Source organism: Lissotriton vulgaris, chromosome 8 (assembly GCF_964263255.1).
Source record: "Lissotriton vulgaris chromosome 8, aLisVul1.2, whole genome shotgun sequence".
Classification (NCBI taxonomy): domain Eukaryota; kingdom Metazoa; phylum Chordata; class Amphibia; order Caudata; family Salamandridae; genus Lissotriton; species Lissotriton vulgaris.
The window spans coordinates 851,500,127-851,522,168 of NC_141696.1; the positions used below are offsets into that span (position 1 = coordinate 851,500,127).

Consider the following 22,042-nt stretch of genomic DNA (forward strand, 5'->3'; position numbering starts at 1 on the left):
AAGGCTGACTGACATCCTGTACCCCGCTTTGTGAATGTCGACTTCTGGTGAGTAGACGTCGTCCTGCAACCTAAGCCCACTCACTTCCTCGTTCCTGTAACTCCAAACACCCATCGGCATGAGGACAGGACCTGCTATTCTGCTGGGGGTCTCACCTCGCGACCAGAGCCAGCCGCTGTATATCCAAAAATAGCAGGTACTCAAATTGAGGGAGACCACACGGGGAAAATGTAGTTCAGGGTTTTAATCGACATCTGCCAGCACAGGTTAAATCAGCAGCGCCTCTCAAAGTCAAATAAAACGCCGGACGCGTTTCAGGAATTCCTATTCCCAGCCGTTTTAACAGGACTGTGCTTTTACCCACTGGGGTGATTGACATTTTATTTTCATTCATGCAAACAATTTTGGCAAGCTCACTGGAGGTTAATTACCAAGTACGAACTACGTGAACCAGAAGCCACAGGAGTGGCCACACCCACTGGGGGAGGTTCATGGTTTAAATAGCCGTACTATGTTGCCGTGAAAATTTGTTTGTATGTACGCCACCGATGAAGGGGAAAACTCGAAACACGTCTGGCATTAAGATGAATAAAAGCAAGTTGACTGTTAAACTTGTCTGCTGCATGTCTTCAAAATGAGTGCAAGAACGAATTACCTGTTGGCTTATCCTTTGGAGCAAACTTTGTTGTTGGATATATATATATAGATATATATATATATATATATATATATATATATATATATATATATATATATAGATATATATATATATAGATATATATATAGATATATATATATATAGATATATATATAGATATATATATATATATATATATATTGCCCATCGTTACGCACCATGTCAGCAGACATGTTAAGGGGGCGTGTGGAGGCGCCCAGGGGCTTGTTTACGGACCCCCCGGCTGGGGAGTCCGTTCCCAACACTAGGTCTATTTCCGTGCCTGAACACAGCACTGGTGCAAAGGATTTATTCAAGCGGCTCGAAAAATGCAGCAAAAGTGAACAATCTAAGTGGTGGGAGCACACGTCATTAACGGGCTACCTAGAGCTGGGGCGGGTGCCGCGTGGATTGCGGATCTTGTTAGCCCCCTCTTATGAGAAACCCGACCCACAAATGTTATCTGACTGGGCGCAATGTAACCTTGACAATTCGAAAAGCCTAATGGCCATACTCATCCAGTATGCTGAAAGTGATAGGATTAAGCTTTTGGTTGAAATAGCCTCAATTAATGCTGAAATTGACAAACTACCTCCCTCACCTGAACTCACCAAATACAGAGAGGAAATGAATATACGCCTCAAGCGAGAGGAAGATGTCATTAAAAAGACGAAGGCGTACAAGTTCCAACGCGACAGGTTGGATTATGAAAATGGCCAGATTTTCACGTTCGCGAAGAGGTATGATAACATCAAACAGCGCCGGAATAATAACATTACTGCCGCCAACAATAGTACAGGCACTACAGCAATCACAGGGCAGACTGAGGTGTCCTCGATCTCAGGGGACAGTTCGCAACCTGAAAGTGAATCTGACACGGAAGCCAGGCGTCAATTAAGGTCGGGGGTTCGAAAATTTACTCCTGCGCAGGAACTGGAGATGGTCCAGCAGGACCGCAAGCTAACCCTGCGCTCAGGAACCCAGGCAGCCGCCGCCAGCACGCTAACAGGAAACGTGCAGAGAGGCGGAAAAGCAACAAACGCCGCAAATGCAGGAGGAAGACAAAGGAAACCTCGCTCAAGATGGCAGTGGAACAAGGTGCAGCCAGCACAACCACAGCAGTAAACGTCATCAATGACCCCAATACCAATGTTCATGCCGTCATCAATTTAACCGACATTGCCCTGACCCCAAAGGAAACATCTATTTTGGCTTTAGGACTAACATACAGTCCACGGGGCGATTTTGACTATTCCACAACTAAGATAGACATGTTCAAATATGTGCGAAAATTAAAACTGCGCAAATACCATGCTTCACGCACAACATTGGACTCTAACACATCAATTGGGACTCAGGACGCTGTTTTTGCCCACAATGCATCCAGTGAAACCAGTGAAGTAGCTACTGTGGGAGCAGCCTTAACGCAAGAACTTTTGGAGCTCCAGGAGGAGGAGTTTCCTTCTCATACAGATAGTCAGGCAGCACTTGGAGGTGAACCTTTTCCTGCACTGTGTCCTACACGTTTCAAACTTGAATCAAAATTTTATCCCCTGATGATTAAGGACAATGTGGATATATTTCACGATCGTGTTACCTCACAACTGAAGGAACTGCAGATTAAAAATGCTTATGCAATTAAACGCTACAACTACAGGGACAGTGAGTACCATCAACTCATAAAGAAGCTTAAGGCAAATAAACATTTGGTGGTAAGACAATCTGATAAAGGTGGCAACGTGGTCCTTTGGCCACGCAAGATGTATTTGGAAGAAGCTCTTAAACAGCTCAATGACAGGGACTGCTACAGGCGTATTACTATGCAAGATGCTCTTAAGGCCAGGAATGAAATCTATTCCAAACTCTCTGCCTGGAGGAGTAAGGGCTTGCTGACCATGGATGAATATACATTTCTTAAAAAGGATTACCCAGTTACCCCTGTAATCTACTTCATCCCTAAAGTGCATAAGAACTATCAGCAGCCACCGGGCAGGCCCATCATCTCTGCCTGCAACAGCCTGTTGGAAAACATGAGCAAGTACATCGACTTCTTCCTACAAGATTTTGTAAAAGGGTTGCCTTCCTTTATCCTTGACACAAGTGACTTACTTAGGAGACTCATTGATTTCAGATGGAATTCTAACTATATCCTGGTGTCCATGGACGTTACCTCACTATACACCAGCATATTCCATCAAGATGGACTTCAAGCTACTCAACATTTTCTTGGGAAGAGAGAGGGCTGCTTCCAGGAACATTCGAAAATGTTGTTAGATATGATCTCCATATGTCTAGACAATAATGTCTTCTTATTTGCCAAGCAACTGTTTTTACAGACCAGGGGTGTGGCAATGGGGGCCTGCTTCTCTCCCAGTTACGCCTGTTTGCACATGGGGTACTGGGAGGAGCAGGTCCTGATGACTGAGCATGCCGCCACAATGAACACCAAAGTGAAACTCTGGTTAAGGTATATTGATGATTTGTTTCTTGTAAGGGATGGCACTGAGATTGAAGTGAGCGAGTTCATAAAACAACTGAATGTTAACAATCTCAATATTCAGTTCACCAGTAGCTTTAGCACTCAGTCCATTGTGTTCCTGGATGTGGAAATCTTTGTCCGGGACGGTAGCCTCCATACCAAGCTGTACCGCAAGCCCACAGCGGCAACACACTGCTACATGCTGGTAGTCACCATCCAGCACACCTGATACGGAGTATCCCCTATGGGGAGATTCTTCGTGTCAGGAGAATTTGCAGCAGTGAAGAGGAATGCCGGCTGGCACAATCCCACTGTAGGGCCCGATTCCTTCAAAGGGGTTACAAATCAGAAATTATAGATAGTGCCACACAGAGAGCCAACAATATGGACAGGACAGCACTCCTGGGCTCAGGAGCTGAACGAGTGCAGTCTCCCGCTAATAGACCTTGTGAGGAGACTAGGTTGATTCTTGGATACAGTAATCAACATAAAAGCATTCATAAGATAATCAAGGATAACTGGTCCCTTATATCCAGTGACCCTGTCATTGGCCCTGCTATGCCCAAATACCCCAGTATTACCTATCGCAAAGCCCGGTCAATGCAAGACAGCTTGGTTTCGAGCAGCCCAGAGGTGATCATGGGATCCTGGCTAGACGGTAGCAAGGGATTCTTGAAATGCTTTGTTTGTAAAGCATGCAAACATGGCATCAGCAAGTCTGAGGTTAGCACACCACTTTCCCCGTTTCCCATTACAATCAAGCAAAAACTAAACTGCAAATCTGAATTTGCGGTTTATGTTTTAGAATGCCCATGTGGGCTCAGATATGTGGGCAGTACAAGGCCACAAGTCCACAAGCGTATTCTACAGCATCTACGATGCCATCACCAATGCAGACCCGGCATATCCAGTAGCCAGGCATTTTGAGTAGACTCATGGGAAAGATGCTTCCTTGCTGAAATACTATGTGATAGACTGTGTTCCTCCCCAGAGGAGGAGAGGTGATAGAGAGTCCCTGTTGCGCAAGCTAGAGACCCGATACATCATATCACTAGATACCAAGTCACCGCAAGGGCTTAATATTGGGGATGACTGCCACACCTATCTATAGTATTCTGCTCACTGTGATGTATGCACATTGCACTTTTTCTTCAGTACTGTGATTGTCTTGCAATTTTGAATTTAGACTAGTGAAATGATATTTTAACATGCATCCTGGACCCCTCCTGACCTTTTTTGTAATTGACTTCTTAACATTTATTGATTTAACAAATTTGCACTTTTCTCTGGTATCACTTTATTGCCATCATGACATGTTTGCACTAATTACGCGTATTTGCACATATCTAATTTTATCTTTTACCTCAGTGCCAGTGTATAGCCCACATGGGCATTATTTCTTCTGAACAGACATGAATGCATGACAATTGGGACTATTTGTTATCCTCTTGCATTTTTTTCACTGCTGCCTCTTTCAATATATGTATGGCACTGTGTTCTGATGGATTTTAATGGCCAATAATTATTTATAAATATTTATAAGGCTTTTAAACTTTTATATCTATTTTAGAGGATTTTTGATATAGTCATTGCCATGAATTCTTACACTGACATTTGATCACTGAGGTTTTACAGTTGGGTTTGCAATATGTATTTTACAGTTATTTTAATAATTGTTACCGACTTGTAAATTGTGTGTGCAATACCGGCATTTATGCTGTAACTTAATTACGTGACATTTTGGAAATAGTAGTATTTTTTCCTTTTCCATGACATGTGATGGCACTCTTGCACTTTAAATGGGTGGTCAGCCCCCATGACGTTGTCATGTGATCAAGGCTATCTCTAGCCGAAACACGTCATGGCAGACTGGTGCTGGGTTGAATATTAAATAAAGAAAATTTGCACCTTCCTGGGTCTCGCTGGTTCCTGTTTGTTCGTGTGGCTGTACGTGCTGCGCTTGCGGACTTTGGAGCTTCACATACCATATATATATATATATATATATATATATATATATATATATATATATATATATATATATATATATATATATATATATATATATAAATAAAAGAACGCCCATGTGAGGAGCCACAACAGAAAGTTAACAGCCTTTAATGCAGGGCACAAGCAGCACAGCAAACAGCAGGATGAATCCTTCAAAATATAAAAGCCTTACGCGTTTCGAACAACGGAGTGTTCTTGTTCACAGGCCAAAAAGCTGAAATGGCAGTCATGATGGAGAACACCTTGATAAGTGTAACGAGGCTCCGCCTCCGTGAATGAGTGCCTCGGGGCATGCTGGAGCGTGTAGTTCCCCGTCGTTTTCCCCCTGTGGGTGCCACCAAAATCAGACCAGTATTCCACATTAAAACCCCAGTGGGCGAAGGTGACATCCGTGTGTGCAAGGCTGCATAAGTTCAAAGTCCCAGAAACGGCCTTTCTGCTCCACTGCGCTCAGAGTTAGCAAGCGCTGGATCTGCGTGTGATGAGCAGCGGGCTTCCTCGCGACCGGACACGGCCGCTATTTATCCATCACAAAAGAACGCCCATGTGAGGAGCCACAACAGAAAGTTAACAGCCTTTAATGCAGGGCACAAGCAGCACAGAACACAGCAGGATGGATCCTTCAAAATATAAAAGCCTTACGTGTTTCGAACAACGGAGTGTTCTTGTTTACAGGCCAAAGAGCTGAAATGGCAGTCATGATGGAGAACACCTTGATAAGTGTAACGAGGCTCCGCCTCCATGAATGAGTGCCTCGGGCACGCTGGTGCCTGTAGTTCCCCGTCGTTTCCCCCCTGTGGGTGCCGCCAAAATCAGACCAGTATTCCACATTAAAACCCCAGTGGGCGAAGGTGACGTCCGTGTGTGCAAGGCTGCATAAGTTCATAGTCCCAGAAACAGCCTTTCTGCTCCACTGCGCTCAGAGTTAGCAAGCGCTGGATCTGCGTGTGATGAGCAGCGGGCTTCCTCGCAACCGGACACGGCCGCTATTAATCCATCACAAAAGAACGCCCATGTGAGGAGCCAAGACAGAAAGTTAACAGCCTTTAATGCAGGGCACAAGCAGCACAGCACACTGCAGGATGGATCCTTCAAAATATAAAAGCCTTACGCGTTTCGAACAATGGAGTGCTCTTGTTCACAGGCCAAAGAGCTGAAATGGCAGTCATGATGGAGAACACCTTGATAAGTGTAACGAGGCTCCGCCTCCGTGAATGAGTGCCTCGGGGCATGCTGGAGCCTGTAGTTCCCGGTCGTTTGCCCCCTGTGGGTGCCGCCAAAATCAGACCAGTATTCCACATTAAAACCCCAGTGGGCGAAGGTGACGTCCGTGTGTGCAAGGCTGCATAAGTTCATAGTCCCAGAAACGGCCTTTCTGCTCCACTGCGCTCAGAGTTAGCAAGCGCTGGATCTGCGTGTGATGAGCAGCGGGCTTCCTCGCGACCAGACACGGCCGCTATTAATCCATCACAAAAGAACGCCCATGTGAGGAGCCAAGACAGAAAGTTAACAGCCTTTAATGCAGGGCACAAGCAGCACAGCACACAGCAGGATGGATCCTTCAAAATATAAAAGCCTTACGTGTTTCGAACAACGGAGTGTTCTTGTTTACAGGCCAAAGAGCTGAAATGGCAGTCATGATGGAGAACACCTTGATAAGTGTAACGAGGCTCCGCCTCCGTGAATGAGTGCCTCGGGGCATGCTGGAGCGTGTAGTTCCCCGTCGTTTCCCCCCTGTGGGTGCCACCAAGATCAGACCAGTATTCCACATTAAAACCCCAGTGGGCGAAGGTGACATCCGTGTGTGCAAGGCTGCATAAGTTCAAAGTCTCAGAAACAGCCTTTCTGCTCCACTGCACTCAGAGTTAGCAAGCGCTGGATCTGCGTGTGATGAGCAGCGGGCTTCCTCGCTACCGGACACGGCCGCTATTTATCCATCACAAAAGAACGCCCATGTGAGGAGCCACAACAGAAAGTTACCAGCCTTTAATGCAAGGCACAAGCAGCACAGCACACAGCATGATGGATCCTTCAAAATATAAAAGCCTTACGCATTTCGAACAACGGAGTGTTCTTGTTCACAGGCCAAAGAGCTGAAATGGCAGTCATGATGGAGAACACCTTAATAAGTGTAACGAGGCTCCGCCTCCGTGAATGAGTGCCTCGGGGCATGCTGGAGCCTGTAGTTCCCCATCGTTTCTCCCCTGTGGGTGCCGCCAAAATCAGACCAGTATTCCACATTAAAACCCCAGTGGGCGAAGGTGACGTCCGTGTGTGCAAGGCTGCATAAGTTCGTAACGCGTTGGGTTTTAAATTTGAAACGGAACTTCTTGCTGTATGCTTCACTGCTCCTGTTCCTGATTAAAGGCTGTTCAAACTTTCTGCTGTGGCTCCTCAAATGGACGCTTTTCTGTGTTGGATTTAAGGCGGCCGTGTCCGGTCGCGAGGAAGCCCGCTGCTCATCATGCAGATCCAGCGCTTTGCAAATTGGAGCACGATGGAGCAGAAAGGCCGCTTGGGGAATTTGAAAACATGCAGGTTGAATTCACGGAAGCTGCCTTCGCCCACTGGGGAAAACAATTTGTCTAATACTCCTGACTTTGGTGGTGCACACTGAGGTAATACGATGATGAACTACGGACTCCAGCATACCGAGCGGCACTCAATCATGGAGGCAGAGTCTGTTATACTTATCAAGGTGTTTGTCATCATGACTGCCAGAATCAGTTTCCTGTACCCGTGAGCAAGAACACCTCGATGTTCAAAATGCGTTGGGTTTTAAATTTGAAGCAGAACTTCTTGCTGTATGCTTCACTGCTCCTGTCCCTGATTAAAGGCTGTTCAAACTTCCTGCTGTGGCTCCTCAAATGGACGCTTTTCTGTGTTGGATATATATATATATATATATATACAGAATCTGAAATCCCTGTATACAACCTGCCTCTAATTTACTTATTTTAGAGGAATTGTCACACAACCAGTTTCATATTGTAAAGAAACGGCATCAGAACTCAACTGTAATCTCTTATTACAGTTGAGTTTGGATGTCACAATGCTGTTGCGAGAGCCAGCATCCCAGGGGAAAGGCAGGGCAAGTTGCAGAGAATAATTAAAGCACAGATTTAAGGAACAAATGAAACATTGCTTTTTTTTCTTCAGCTCTTTTTTTTTTAGCTGTATAGTGACTAGCAGAAATTAGATATTTACAGCAGCATGTATTGCACTCCTAAGGTAATTAAAGAAAAGTCAGAAAGGTTACGATATTGTATACTTTATACATTCTGAGATCCTGCATCTTTTTTTCTTCTTAAACTGACTTGTAATAAACTGATTCTAGTATCTTTTTGCGAAAAATATCTAAAGGCTTTTTTGATGAGTTCTTTTCTACTATAATTCATTCCCTAAATTAACAATAACTTGCACTTCCACCATGCACAGTGTTGGTCATCAATGATGTAATTTCAGATGTTGCAGTGAAATTATCAATGATGTCCTAGAACATGTCATGAGTTATGTAATATGGGAAGTAATTAGCAGTGCATGGCGGGGGCGTGCCTTATAGTAACATTAGGGCACAAGTTATAGTTACTTGAGGTAACTAAAACTAATTTCACTGGTTTTATTAGTTTAAAATGGTGTCTTACCTTACATTTTCACCAAACCATAACGTCCCATTAATCTTTGTTTTTTCAACGAATTTGAGTTTCTTTTTTTTTTATTCGAAGTAAGATATTATCATACCCAACTATAACATCACGATAACCTGAATTGTTTTATGAACGTAAGGCAATATTTTATTACCATAAGTAAGCCAACCCCTTGCCGAAAACAACCTTTGCAGCCAGGCCTGGTGTCTAATGCTTGTGAGCAGTGAACCCCATGCTGAGCATAACCCACTCATTGTAGAGTTGGCCGCTGGGTCAACCCTGTATCCAGGCCCTACATCCAACCCACCACTATTAGCCAACCCAGTTAATCCCACACCTTGCACGGCTTTTCGCTGTGCTCTGTGTGGGGTTGTCTGCAGAGCTTAACCTGGAGCCAGGGCTTTCAACCCACCTCCGCTGGTGGGGGTTGGGAGGTTGATTACAGGGGCAGGCACGGGGAGCACACAACTGACACTGATGTTACAATATAAAAGGTGCTATTTAAAGTAAAATAGACCTACTTTGTCAAATGGTTAGAACACAAAATATAAAAAAATCACCTATTGGCTATAGGAAGGGTTCAGCGTATTAAAAAACAAAGCACACCTATTGTCTTTGTCCAATCATCAGCAATAATTATAATCAAATGTATATTTCAATAATTCCCACAGTGCAATGTTTAATAAGAGTGATGGTCATAAAAAGAGTTAAATATAGTATTATTTTTAAATAACATCAACATGTCAGTCTTTTTTTTTTAACATTTTCAAGCTACAAAGTGCAGCCATAGAACCAACCACAAGGGGGGCCCAGCTCTCCAGCTGAGAAGCATAGAGCTCCAGCAAGGAGTGCTTTCACAAAATATGGTACGCTCTCCTGGGGTCATGGATTTAATGACCCAGAAGACTTACTGTGGTTTTTTGGCTCTGAGAGCGGCCAAGCACACCTCCTCCCCTATTGTAAATTACTAGCCTCAGGTCACCAGGTCTTCTTCAAGGCTCACAGAGAGAGGGCATGCCGCTACCCTCTCATTTTCAAATTACAGGCCCTAGGGAATGTGTTCCTTGGGATCTGTTTAAGGCTTGGGAGAGGGGTGCACACCCCTTTGCTCTAAAAATCAATCCGGCCCTTGGCATGGGTCCCGCAGGGCCTGTAAAAGGCTCAAGGTTGGGGACTGCACATCCAACTCTTCTCTGTAATATAAACAAAGCAGCCCCGGTGGATTAGGTCCCCAGGGCCTATTCAAGGCTCATTGAGGTGGGCCACAGGTCCCCTGCCCTTCAATCATTCTTATTGCTCCCCATTCGAGGCTTGGTAAGGTGGGCCACATGTACCCCTCCTCTTCTATCATTCATATGGGCCACCATCGGGCTCTGGGCCACTCCAGGGGAGTTGTTTTTTTAGCCCAGGGGCCTGTGTTTTTTCTAATTTTGCTTCAGATCCACAGCAAATTAGTGTCAAATTAAAAAAATATAAGTTTTTGGCCCAGGGGTGGTGTCCTTTTGGGACCTGATCACCAGGCCTAAGGGGGCATGGTATACTTACCCTTTTCTCATATCTTTTTAAAGGTTTTCTTTGAGGACGCGGGAAAAAGTCCAGAGTCCTAAGAGGGCTGCTGCCATATCGTTTTCAGATCCTCCACAGTGTTAAATCTACATTTTTGAGTCTTAATATCTCAAAAACTGCTGAACAGATTTACACCAAATCACAAAAAAAACACTTTCTGGACCCTTTTTCTCTGCCCCGCTTGATGGATCACCCAAAAACTTTCTAGGACAGAGCTCAGCTGGATGGATCTTTTCTTTTTTTAAAGTTTTGTGAAGATTCGTGAAATGGCATCAAAGTTATAAGCCAACCAAAACAGGCTTTTTCAATGGAAATGTGGTTCTAACTATAATTGCCCAAATGAATGCATCCTTATTGTTGACAAATTGTTGGAATTATAATGTCCATGGTCATTCATTAATTTACTGTAGTGATTACCCAAAATAATGATAAATGACTCTGAAGGAACCCCTTGCTTGTTATAGTGTTTAAGTACCACTCAAGCATTTGGTCCTCACATACATAGGATAGTTGAAGTCCAACTAGAGACATTCAATCAATCTACTGTCTGACTTTAGGTATTTTTTAATATTTGGATAATGTTGCATTTCGTCCAACAAAATCAATATTTCATTTTAATTTACATGAATTGGCGGCAGCTGACACACAGAAATGTTGCAGATTGACTTTGATGCACGTTTGATTTTCTGCAAACAAAACTCATTATTGCTATTAACCTATTTACATCTGAAACATTATGCAAGATAGGAGGATTGAAGAGTGTGTTCAGGCATGCAGTTATCACAATTAGATACTATTTATTGATGTCCTTTTATTACTTTATTTGAAATACAAATGTTATGACCACATTCCTCATCTAACTAGTTCATCAACAGAATGACAAAACATGCTGAATTACTCACTGTCCTTTTGATGCCAACGCACTGCATGCAAATGTATCCCACAGTAGTGAAACAGGAACTCATGCTCTGAATGAGGAACATGTCCTTGAAGTAAAGGCATGAGGTTTTTTCCATCAATTATCCTGGTTCAACAGAAGTAGACAATATTTGGTTATGGTGGAGTCATCGTTATACGTACACTTTACAAATCCTCACTACTTCAGTTTAAAATAAGCTATGCTATTGAGATCATGTACTCTTCGAAGTTCACACAAGGAACAAGGCTTTCCAAAATGTATTAAACCGTTTTACCCAGCTCCATTTATCCAGTCTCCTTAGTGTATTGGAGCAATATACAAAAATTATTAAAATTGTAGAACAGCTAAACCATGATTTTCCAAAAATTGCAATTTTTCGGACAAAACACATATTTAGAGGCCATTTTCCCTCAACGGAAGGTTGCCATTAATCAATCTTTAGCTTATGGTTCTGGAATACTGTCCCAGATATCCTGAGTCCAAAAATTAACCTGCTTCTTTATAGATTAAATCTTAAAAGATATCTCTTCTAAATAGCCACAAAAATAGAACATTTGATTGAATACTCAAAATTATGTGAATGAAAAGTAGAAATGCCATTAAAACATAAAAAGAAATCCAAATGTTTAGAATGGGGTCCACACGTAAGAAGGTAATTAATGAATAAAAATGCAAGTCCATGTAAAAAAGCTATAATTTCGAAAGGCCCCATTCTTGGACATTTAGGATAATCAAAGGCCTTTTGAGAGTGAACAACAAGTAAACAAAATCAGCCTTGGCAAGAAAATGGGACGGATAAAGTTTTCTATCTTTGGTATAGGAGACATCTAACTATCATCTTAACAGGAGATCTAGTATCATCTTTCTCCAAAGATTGTATAAAAAGTATAAAATGATGACACCCGCTTTTAATTAATGTGGCAAGTCTCAAGTCCTAACGGACTTGGTTTACTGTAGTCATGGTGTCATTGCAGATTTCTCTAATCTGGAAGGTGCTTTTTCCTACTGCTGTCTGGCTCAAAATGATTCCAGTCAGTGTAGCACAATATCAGCAGGTATAAACTTCAAAAGATGTTTGGTGTATCTGTACCACCGATCTAAGTGGATATTGCTCCCTCGGGACACCAGCGAGCTGGGAGTACCTATTGCAGTTACTCTGTAGGCACAACTTGTTCTGGCTCCGAATGTGGTTCCTCACTGGTGTCCCGAGGGAGCAATATCCGCCTAGATCAGAGGTACAGATACACCAAACCTCTTTTAAAGTCTATACCTGCTGATGTGCTCTTAATCTATCAGTCCTGACGAACACCTCTAGAGGTCCCGCGAGGCTGAAACATGTTTTTTTTAATTTTTTATCTTTTTATTAAATTTGTATTGCGCACAAATACCCGAAGGTGTCTCAGCGCAAAGGATTATACAATGACAGAAATAATGAAAAATTAATTTATTGATCAAAGAGCCACGTTTTCAGCTGTTGACCACCGCCACCAGTGCGATAGAGCAGTAACTGGGTCTATACACGCACAATATTATTTTTAGCTTCCCACATCACAGATCTCAGGAATAAAAATACACAAGATTTGGTGTAGGGTATTTTACTTCACACATCTAAGCATGAGCACACCCTCTTTTTATTCCTGGCCACTACTGTCAAACCAGTAGGTCATCCTCTATGCAGAGGTTAAAATACTGACAAAGGAAAAGACCTGATGATCTTACTTTGGTGCCGCACTCCCTGATTCCTGGATGGGAGCGGAGGTCGTCCTGATCTTCAAGAAGGGGGGGCGGGACGACCCAGCTAATTATTGCCCCATAAGTTTAATCGACTAGTCCCAGAAGGTGGCAGGAAAGGTGGTCCTCTGGAGAGTGTTACAGTGGATAGATGATAATAAAATCCTCTCTGATTTCCAAGCAGGATTTAGGACAGGCACCGGGACTATTGAGCAGACATTTAGACTGCTGCTCTTATACTGGTAGGTGGTCGTACTAGGCAAAGGAAGTCTGTAGCTTGCCTTTATCGATCTACGGACCGCCTTTGACCTGGTGCCCCGGGACTGTCTGTGGAAGGTACTGTCTGACCTGGAAATGCCCTCATATTTATTGTCCCTATTGGTGAAGCTCCATACAGGGAACTTCGCGCAAGTGAGGTGGGGTAATCAGGGCCAAAAGACTGCCAGAATTCCAGTGAATAGGAGTGTCCGCCAGGGGTGTGTACTTGCCCCCACTCTGCTCTCATTGTATGTGAACGGAGTGGTGGAGCATCTTTTGAAAAATCCTTCTGATTCCCCATCCCTGGCGGGCAAGAGAATACCTACCCTATTATTCGCTGATGACACCCTTTTGATTTCAAAATCCCTGGTGGGCCTACAGAGCCTCCTTGACAGTTTCCAACTTTTTTGCGAGAATATGGGTTAAAAATTAACACAGATAAGACCAAATATTTGGTCTTGAACCCCCCGAAAAAGCTTGGACGGGCGCCTGTCTTAAATCTGGTGCCCTTGGAAAGGGTCAAGGAATTTGATTACCTAGGCATTCGTCTTACTGATACCATGCGGTGGAATTCCCATCTACAGAAGTTGCTATTGAGTCATAAAAGGGTGGTGGGGGCTCTTCTTAAAGAACAGCGGTCATCCACCTCCAAACCCATTGCCCCTGTGTTGGACATTTTCATGGCGAGAGGGGTTAGAGCAACCCTCTATGGGGCAGAGCTCTGGGGAACCCAGAATGTTGACCAACTATCTTGTTCAGAGAATAAATTCTTGAAGGACCTGATGGTTCTCCCTCAGAGTACCCCTATATTACCCTTGCTTCTAGATATGAGCTGCCGCCCTATCAAAGACCAGGCAAAGTTGCGTCCCCTTCTTCTCTGGGCCCGCCTATGGAGAGTGCCTGAACTTGCAAGCTATGCGAAAGGGTTGAAGGAGGTTCTATAATTGTCTGGCTGGTCAAAAATAAGATGGCTTAGGGATGTTAAAATCCTGCTTGGGGAGTTGGGATTTGGTGAGGCATGGCAAACTAGAACTGCCCCCCCCCCCCCCCAGGTCTGTCCTGAAGAAAGTATACTGGAATTGGGTAGCGGGCAGGAGAAACAGTGACCCCAACCAATGCAGAACGACCAGTGAATTTATTATGGTGAAGGATGTGCCCCTTCGTGAAACCTACCTCGATATCATTTTAAAACCTAGAGATAGGGCCTTGTATTTTAAATTTAGAATTGGTACACTTCCAGTGGGCGAACTGACTGCACGCTGGAAAATTCCAGCCAAAACTGTACCTTTCTGTTCCTTTTGTGCAGTCAGGATCCCGTCTTTTGCCCACTTCTTATTCGAATGCCCTGATTACAAAGTGCCCAGATTCAGGTGGCTAAAACCCTTGTGCAAGGAGCTGGGTACCAGATGCCACATAGTGGCCTTACAAATTTGGAGGTCCGATACCCGGCCTTTGTTTGTGTGTTGTATGGCAAAGTTTTTAAGCTGGGCGTGGTTGATCAGATCAAAAAGGCTAAATGAAATTGTTTAATTATGGTCATCATGTTAGACCGTCCTAAGTAATTTATTGATGCCATACGTATTATTCAATGTCATGTTAATATTTATATGTCTGGCTTGTTTTTATTCTTTTATTTTTGTTGTATGTACTGCTTTTAAGATATGTTTTTATCGAAATAAAGCCTATTGACTGACTGACTTAATCTATCAGTCAAGAGATTTGGTGCAGGGTATTTTACTTCACACATCTAAGCATGAGCACACCCCTCTTTTTATTCCTGGCCACTACTGTCGAACCAGTAGGTCATCCTCTATGCGGAGGTCAGCATACTGACAAAGGAAAAGACCCGATGATCATGCTGTAACGGTACACTGAGGTGGAGAACCAACATCACCTGTGTATGTATAGGAGGGCCTTTTTACAACTATGGTCACCCACGTTAACTAAGACCCTGGTGACACAGGACAAGTGGTCCATTCTCCCCCCTTTTTTGATTTTTGGACTAACCATTGGAAGTCGAATGGATCACAGCTTCTCTTTCCCTCTTCATTGATGTTTTGAGATTATTGTATGCATCACAATGTAATACTCTCACCTGCTTGAGCTGGAATAGATATTTAATTGCTCCTCAGTTTGTAAGAATGCATTCCTATAAGGGTCACTAAAGAAAGTTTAACCAAAATTGCAGTTCAGCCAGTTCAAAAAGAATCTTTTGTATTATGTCTTTCATGACTTCCCTAGCAATTCCCAACTCATTTTGAGAATACAGTCTCTTTATCAAAGAATTGTTCATGCTCAATTAGTTACTCTATAACAAAACATGTACATTTGGAACTAGTGAAAACTTGTCTATTTGAGTGTAAACGCATACATTCAAGATAAAACATTTCTAATTATATACAACCATTTTCAGGGATCTAGAGTGAATGATTTCCCCTAGAAGCAAATGTTCTAGTCAATACCTTAATAGCTTTTTTGAGTGAATTTTTTAAATATAAAGTGGTAAAAACTTTACAAAACAGCCTTTATATTACGTATGATGTAGATAGTATCTCTTTCGAAATTGCCGCAAAATCTGTTGTGGCAAGCACAACCCATTTACGCCAATAGGATACGTAACTTAATGTCTGTGGAATGTCTCATTTAGATAGTTACACAGACTTCGGCCATGTTTGAACATGTAAAGATACTCAAATTTTTATCTGATAAAAACAGAGTAGCAGTAATATTAAGAGCTTCAATAATCCCAAAAACCAATAAATGCCATGAGTCTGAAAACATCAATTGAGTACCACAATACAATTCAACCTTTCCATCATTTTAATCCTTGGTTTTTCATATTGGAATCTACTCAAAGTTTGTGATTTCCCTTGCAATGTATTAGTATTCTTACAAGACCTATCAAACATCTATTTTATCAACAACATTAGCATCCTTGCCCATTCATTTTTATAGGAAATCCTAGAGAACTAGAAAATATAAAGAATATATATTTTAAAAGGCACTGCATAAAACTAAATCAGTGACAAGGATGACATTATTAGAACAGCAGATAAAGTAATAGGAAAAGGTGATAAAATCCTCAACAAAATTGTATCCGCTTTCTATAAAAATCAATACAAATATTAAGGAACAGTGGAGCCCTTTGATGAATAAAATATTGTAAACCCTTTTAAAAGATCAGAAATTATTAATTGTAAACCTGAAAAAAAGAGTATAAGGGATTATCTGGTAAGTGCAGGAGGAATGACTCCAAACAAATTCCCACTAAGGAATATCCTTAGTTTCCAATATCTGAACTGCAGTAACCTCAACTTTATAATCAAATCTGACAATTTTACACATACATATATGATTAAAGCATTTAAGATTCAGCACTATTAAATCAGTGAAAGTGAATATGTTACATACATCATAAGATGTCCAAGTAGGGGAACCACCAGAAGAGCAATTGTGCGCTTCTCAAAAGATCGCACAAATATCACATTGATATTCCAATCAGCCTGATAGAAATACTTTTTAATTAAAATTCTTAGAGAAAATCGCAACTGAAATTCCAAATAATGTATTATCTGTCATTCTTATGAAGGGGATAGGACCTGTGTCCTACTGATATATCTCTAAAACGTTTGTATGTGCCTGTATATCTTACTGAAGAATAGCGCCGGTTAACTATTGCATGTTTCTATATGTCAAGAACAGGTTTCTGGAAAAGTAAGATTCCATTTTTGGTAACTTCTTAAACCTGAGCCTAATGCTTTTGTGAGTTAAAGTTAGTTGTTTTATCTGCCCCATCTCCAGCTTCATGCACTGTAAAAATTATAAAAACTAAGGTCTCATTTTGTAGCACCTTAACAATGCAGAAGCCAATTTCAACCTATTTGGCAGCACAATAAATACGAGGGTATAACACCATTGTTGTTTGCACTCTCCCTTGAGCCATTAGCGGCATGGATCAGCAGAGAGCCAATAATCCAAGTTCTCAAGTGGGCGGACACATGGAAGGACCGCATCTCCTTATATGTAGATAACATTCTTCATTATATTGCTTCCCCTAAGGCCTCGCTCCACAGAGTTCTCAACATTTTTACAATTTTTTGAAATACTTAGGGTATAAGGTCAACTGGACTAAGTGGTCTATTTGGATGTCAGGTGAATCGCTACTAGCGTGGCAGTCCACCCGCCAAAACACCCTGACTGACGGCCTATTACCCCCACCACATTAGCATGGCGGGGTTACCACGGTAGACGGGAAACCATCCTCCACTTTTCCGCTGGTAGATAATCTGCCTACCAGGCGGAAAAGCCCTGCAATATGGTGCCAGTGTCTTGCAGGCACTGCCATCCATATTACGATGGTGGCGGTGTGATGCCTTTCCATGGCGGAGACTCCGCCAAGGAATGGCATGTGGTGTTTCCTGTGGTGGCCCGTTGCAGGCCCCCAGGGTGGTGGGGGGCTGCACTTGGGGGGGGGTACCCATGGTACCCCTCAACATTGGCATGCACAAGGTGGCAGGCACCGCACAGTGCCTGTCACGTTGTGCATGCCAATGCACAACATGCATCCATTGCATTGTGGCGGATGCTGCTTACAGCACCGCCCGCCACAATGTAATATATGTGGGATGCCTCCACCACCGTGGCGGTGGCATCCTAATTGCCAGAGCAGGACCACCACACCGCTGGCGGCCGGTCCCAGCACCGCTAGGGTGACGGGCGGACCCCTTAGTCTCTACTGTATATCCTCAGTGGTGATCCCCCAACCCTGCCAAAGAACTGGCCGATTCAGGTGGCTCGAGATGGCTTCCGGTATTTGACATTTTTTATATCAGCAGACTCCAAGACACAATATGACTGCAACTTGCTCCCTCCCCCCTCCAGAGACGGAAAAAAGAGGTCATGCATTGAGGGCAATCCCTCTTTCCATGCTTGGTAGAGCAGCGCTCTTTAAGATGATGCGGTTGTCACGCTTCCTAAATTCATTGCAGAACTGCCCTGACTTAGTTCCAGCACGTTACTTTAAAGAAATTGAAAGCCTCCAAACAGAGTTGCTCTGGGAGGGTAGAGCCTGTATAGCCTTACAAAAGCTAGTTTTGTCCTGGTATGATGGAGGGATAGGTCTCCCAGATATAAGAAAATACTACTGGGCCGCCTGAGGTTCCGTGACAATCGTAAGTGTTGTTTTCGACTCGCACGAATATGGTCGAGTCTGGTATCTATGAACCGCAAATAACGAGTTTAGTGGGTGTACGCGTTTTCGCGGTACTAGCCTAAACCGTTCGTCTGTTTCGTGGATTTCTTCATCTGAACCCACGGGTTCCATCTTAGATACGGCATCAATTTTGTTTCTTGCCCTCAAGTAGCCAGCAAACGGGCGCTGTCCGCTTCGCGAACCTGGGATTCCCAAACTCTTGCGGAAGACACGTTTCCTTTGAAGGTGTCTTTATGATGAGGGGGATGACACTGTAAGGCAGATGGCCCCGCTCGAGGCTCATCTTGCCGTGCCGGTCTATTGTCTTAGTTGTGCATTCATTAGGCACGTCCCCTTTGATGCCTGCAACTCGTGTTTTTTGGTACCACCCCTTTTACACCCTTTTCGTTCTGTTCACTGTCCTTGTCTTCCTCTGCACCTGTTTCTGTCCTTTCCTCGATCTGTTTACTGCTGATTGGAATGTACTAATGGTGGGAAGATGTGTTTTTACAGTTGAGAACTACCAAACGCCACTGTACTTATGTTCCGGGCCCTAAATACATGAAAGCGATCCCTTATGGTCTTTACGATGGGAACCAAGTTGTAATCTTTTTTTGTACCATGTTAACCTATGAGAGAAAACTGTATAAAAGGAGCGATCCACAGATACAATTCGAATCAGACTCCTCGAACCTACACATGCTGTACTTCCTGTGACTTCTGTGTTCCCTGCAGTAAATAAACCTCGAATATTTGACGCCGAAGGAAGTGTCCCGTGTCTCTGTCATTTGTACGCCGGAACAGGTTACCCACAAAGGTTTTAGGCGTTATCCCTGGCACCGCTGGGTCTTAGAAAAACCCAGTCCTTCAGTTGGCCCCCACTGTGGGGCTGCATCAGTGGTACCGGTCCAAGCCCGACGATCGTGAGGAACTTCGTGTGAAATCTCCGAGGGAAGGTGCACCCCGCTTCATCAATCCTGTTGTCGAAACAAGTGGCCCGACGACTTTTCCCGCGAAGATTCCTGCCTCCTGACCGCTGCGACGGACTGCTGCCCTGACTGTAGACCTGTTTTGGCGCCTGGCGTAGACCTTGGTACAGCGAGACGATTGACGGGCCTTCCTGGCGACGCCATCGATCTTTGAGTTAAGTATTTGTGGGTCGCTCCCAGAGTCCTTAGTTGTGGGTGCTTAGTTGTTGCATGGTTCCATTGCATTTGTGGTTCTTAGTACTTGGTTCTTTGTTGTGATATTTGACGTCTGCAGTCGCCAAAAACCGAGGGTTTTTGCTCTTTTCAGGGACATTGTAAATCCTATAACCCTTGAAGTTTGTGAAACTCGGTTGGTGTGCAAGATGCCTGGCCGTAGTACTTTGTTCAGTTGTTTTAGAAGTTGTGGTGCGGATTCCCGACTGGAGGACTCGTGTCCGATACCTCCGGTTGGAACTCCAACTTACGAGCTGTACAGTAAACATGGATTAGGTCCAATTACATTCAATGAGTGTTGGGTTCGGTATACTAAAAAAGACGGTGTAGTCAGTTGGCCACCCCACAGTAGTTTCGAGACCCCGATTTTAGATAATGTTGAAGCTAAATTGTTCCAAAGAAAAGCAAGGCCGGCCATGTTTGATTCCTTTCGGTTGTGGCGTAAAGAAGCCAAGCAGAGAGAAATCAAACAGATAAAACGTAATAAAAGAGAAGGAATTGTTACAACGGTGAAAAATGCAGAGCAGTTCCAGCGAGATAAGGAGGAAAAGGAAAAGGAAGTTTTCGATCGATTGCAGCGTATGACTATAGATAAGTGTTATCCCGCTTTACCGACGGGTACGGATAAGAAGGAGGAATCAGTGGAGGACCCCTTGTTGTCCTATCTCATGAAGTCGCCACCTCCGTACGCACAGGGTACCGCAGCTCCTGTGGTTCCCCCTGTCCCTGTTCCTTCACCTGTTCCCGTTCCTGTCCCCAACCTGTACCCGCTCTTCCGCTTGTTCCTGCTCCCTTGCCTGCTTCCGTCCCTACTGCTCCTCCGCTTGCACTTCCTCATACTCCTGCTCCCGCTGCGTCTACTGTTCTACTTACTCCTGCTGTCCCTTCTGTTCCCGACACTTCTCTTGTTACCCCGTTGTGTTACTCTTCTTCTCCATCTGTTCGACGTCGTACTCCTTCTGTTGCAGCTAACTTCTTTAATTCTCTTGGACCTATTCTTGAGTCCGCTGGTTCGGATGGTCCTCAAAGACGTAGTCAACTTCCCGGTAAATGGGAACGTGACGCATTGTATAATATGGCGATGGGTTGGATGAAATACCCCCTTAGAAATCCTCCACGTGTGGTGCTTGATACGTTTTGTCAATTCAACGTACCGACACAAAGGTTCGTGTTTGAAGAAATGTGCAAACTTTTATGTGACCAGATATCGGCTGATGCATCTGACAATGTATTGACTGCTTTGACTAATCTTCAGCTTCAGTTTGCGAGCGGAATGTTAGTAGGCACCAATGTTCGACGTGCTGTCGAGCAGTTGTTGTCTTTTCGTCCTTCTATAATGCCTCGAGCATTGTTTGTAGAAGACATTGAGGGACCGCTAGAAGCACCTGGTCAGTATCCCATGCGCGAAGTTCCACCAGTGTGGATGCCTGGTAACCCCGGTGCTAATCCTCCAATACTACCATTCTTCCAGAGAGTATGGATACATCTTCTGTGGAAACGATCGGAAGTTTTGCAGGTAAAGCAATCTTTGCCTGACCCTCGCAAAAATCCAGCAGGGTACTATAAAGAATTGTCTCAGCTAGTGGATGCGACGGTGATGAATCTCGCCGACATGGACATGTTGTTTGGTAATGTCGTTCCGCAACCGGTATGGGCGAAGATTCGTCAGGAAAATCATGTTGCCGAGCTAGGTGGTGATTGGGCTGCTCTTATAGCGGCGGATACACGACAAATTGGTGGGGCTAAGCCCGAACAGTTAATTACGGCTTTGCCCCAGAGAATTATTACCCTTATGAAAACGCTTATGCCAGCTATGAAGGTGAATTGGGACAAGTTGTCCACTTGCAAACAAAAGAAGGACGAGAGTGTCTCTGATTTCTTTACGAGATTTGAGGAGGCATTCATCAATCATAGTGGTCAGGATATGGGTACCGAGGGAGGTCAGAGGTTGTTCATGGACAAATTCGTATCTAATCTGTTGCCGGACTTGAGCAACAAACTAAGAAATTCTGAGAGTGCGTGGGCTGTTTCTACTTCTGCTCAGATATTGGCTACTGCACAGTATTACGAAAATAGGGAGAAAGAGGAGAATGATCGTGCCGATAAAAAGACAAAGGAGCTCAAAACTAAGGTGTTGTTGCAGCAAGCGTATCCTCCACGTTCAAATCAGAATGATTCACAACAGCGGAATCGATCACAGTCTCAGTCAAATAGGTCACAATCACGAAATGACTCCTCTTCGCAGAGATCTTCGTTGGGGTACAATCAGTGTGCCTATTGCAGGGGTGAGGGTCATTTGAAACTCGACTGTCCAGTTTTACGTGATCGCAATAGTGGTAGTTCATCTAGAGGAGGTCGTAGTG

General features: G+C 43.8%; 1 protein-coding gene across 1 annotated transcript in view; it reads right to left on the reverse strand.

Annotated features, from left to right (window-relative positions):
- Window positions 1-22,042, reverse strand: part of LOC147698098 (arylsulfatase D-like) — a 723,577-nt gene that overhangs the window by 116,930 nt on the left and 584,605 nt on the right. Inside the window, exon 10 of the mRNA XM_086934774.1 lies at window positions 11,281-11,402. Coding sequence (XP_086790900.1) covers window positions 11,281-11,402 — 122 coding nt within the window. The remainder of the gene's footprint in view (window positions 1-11,280; window positions 11,403-22,042) is intronic.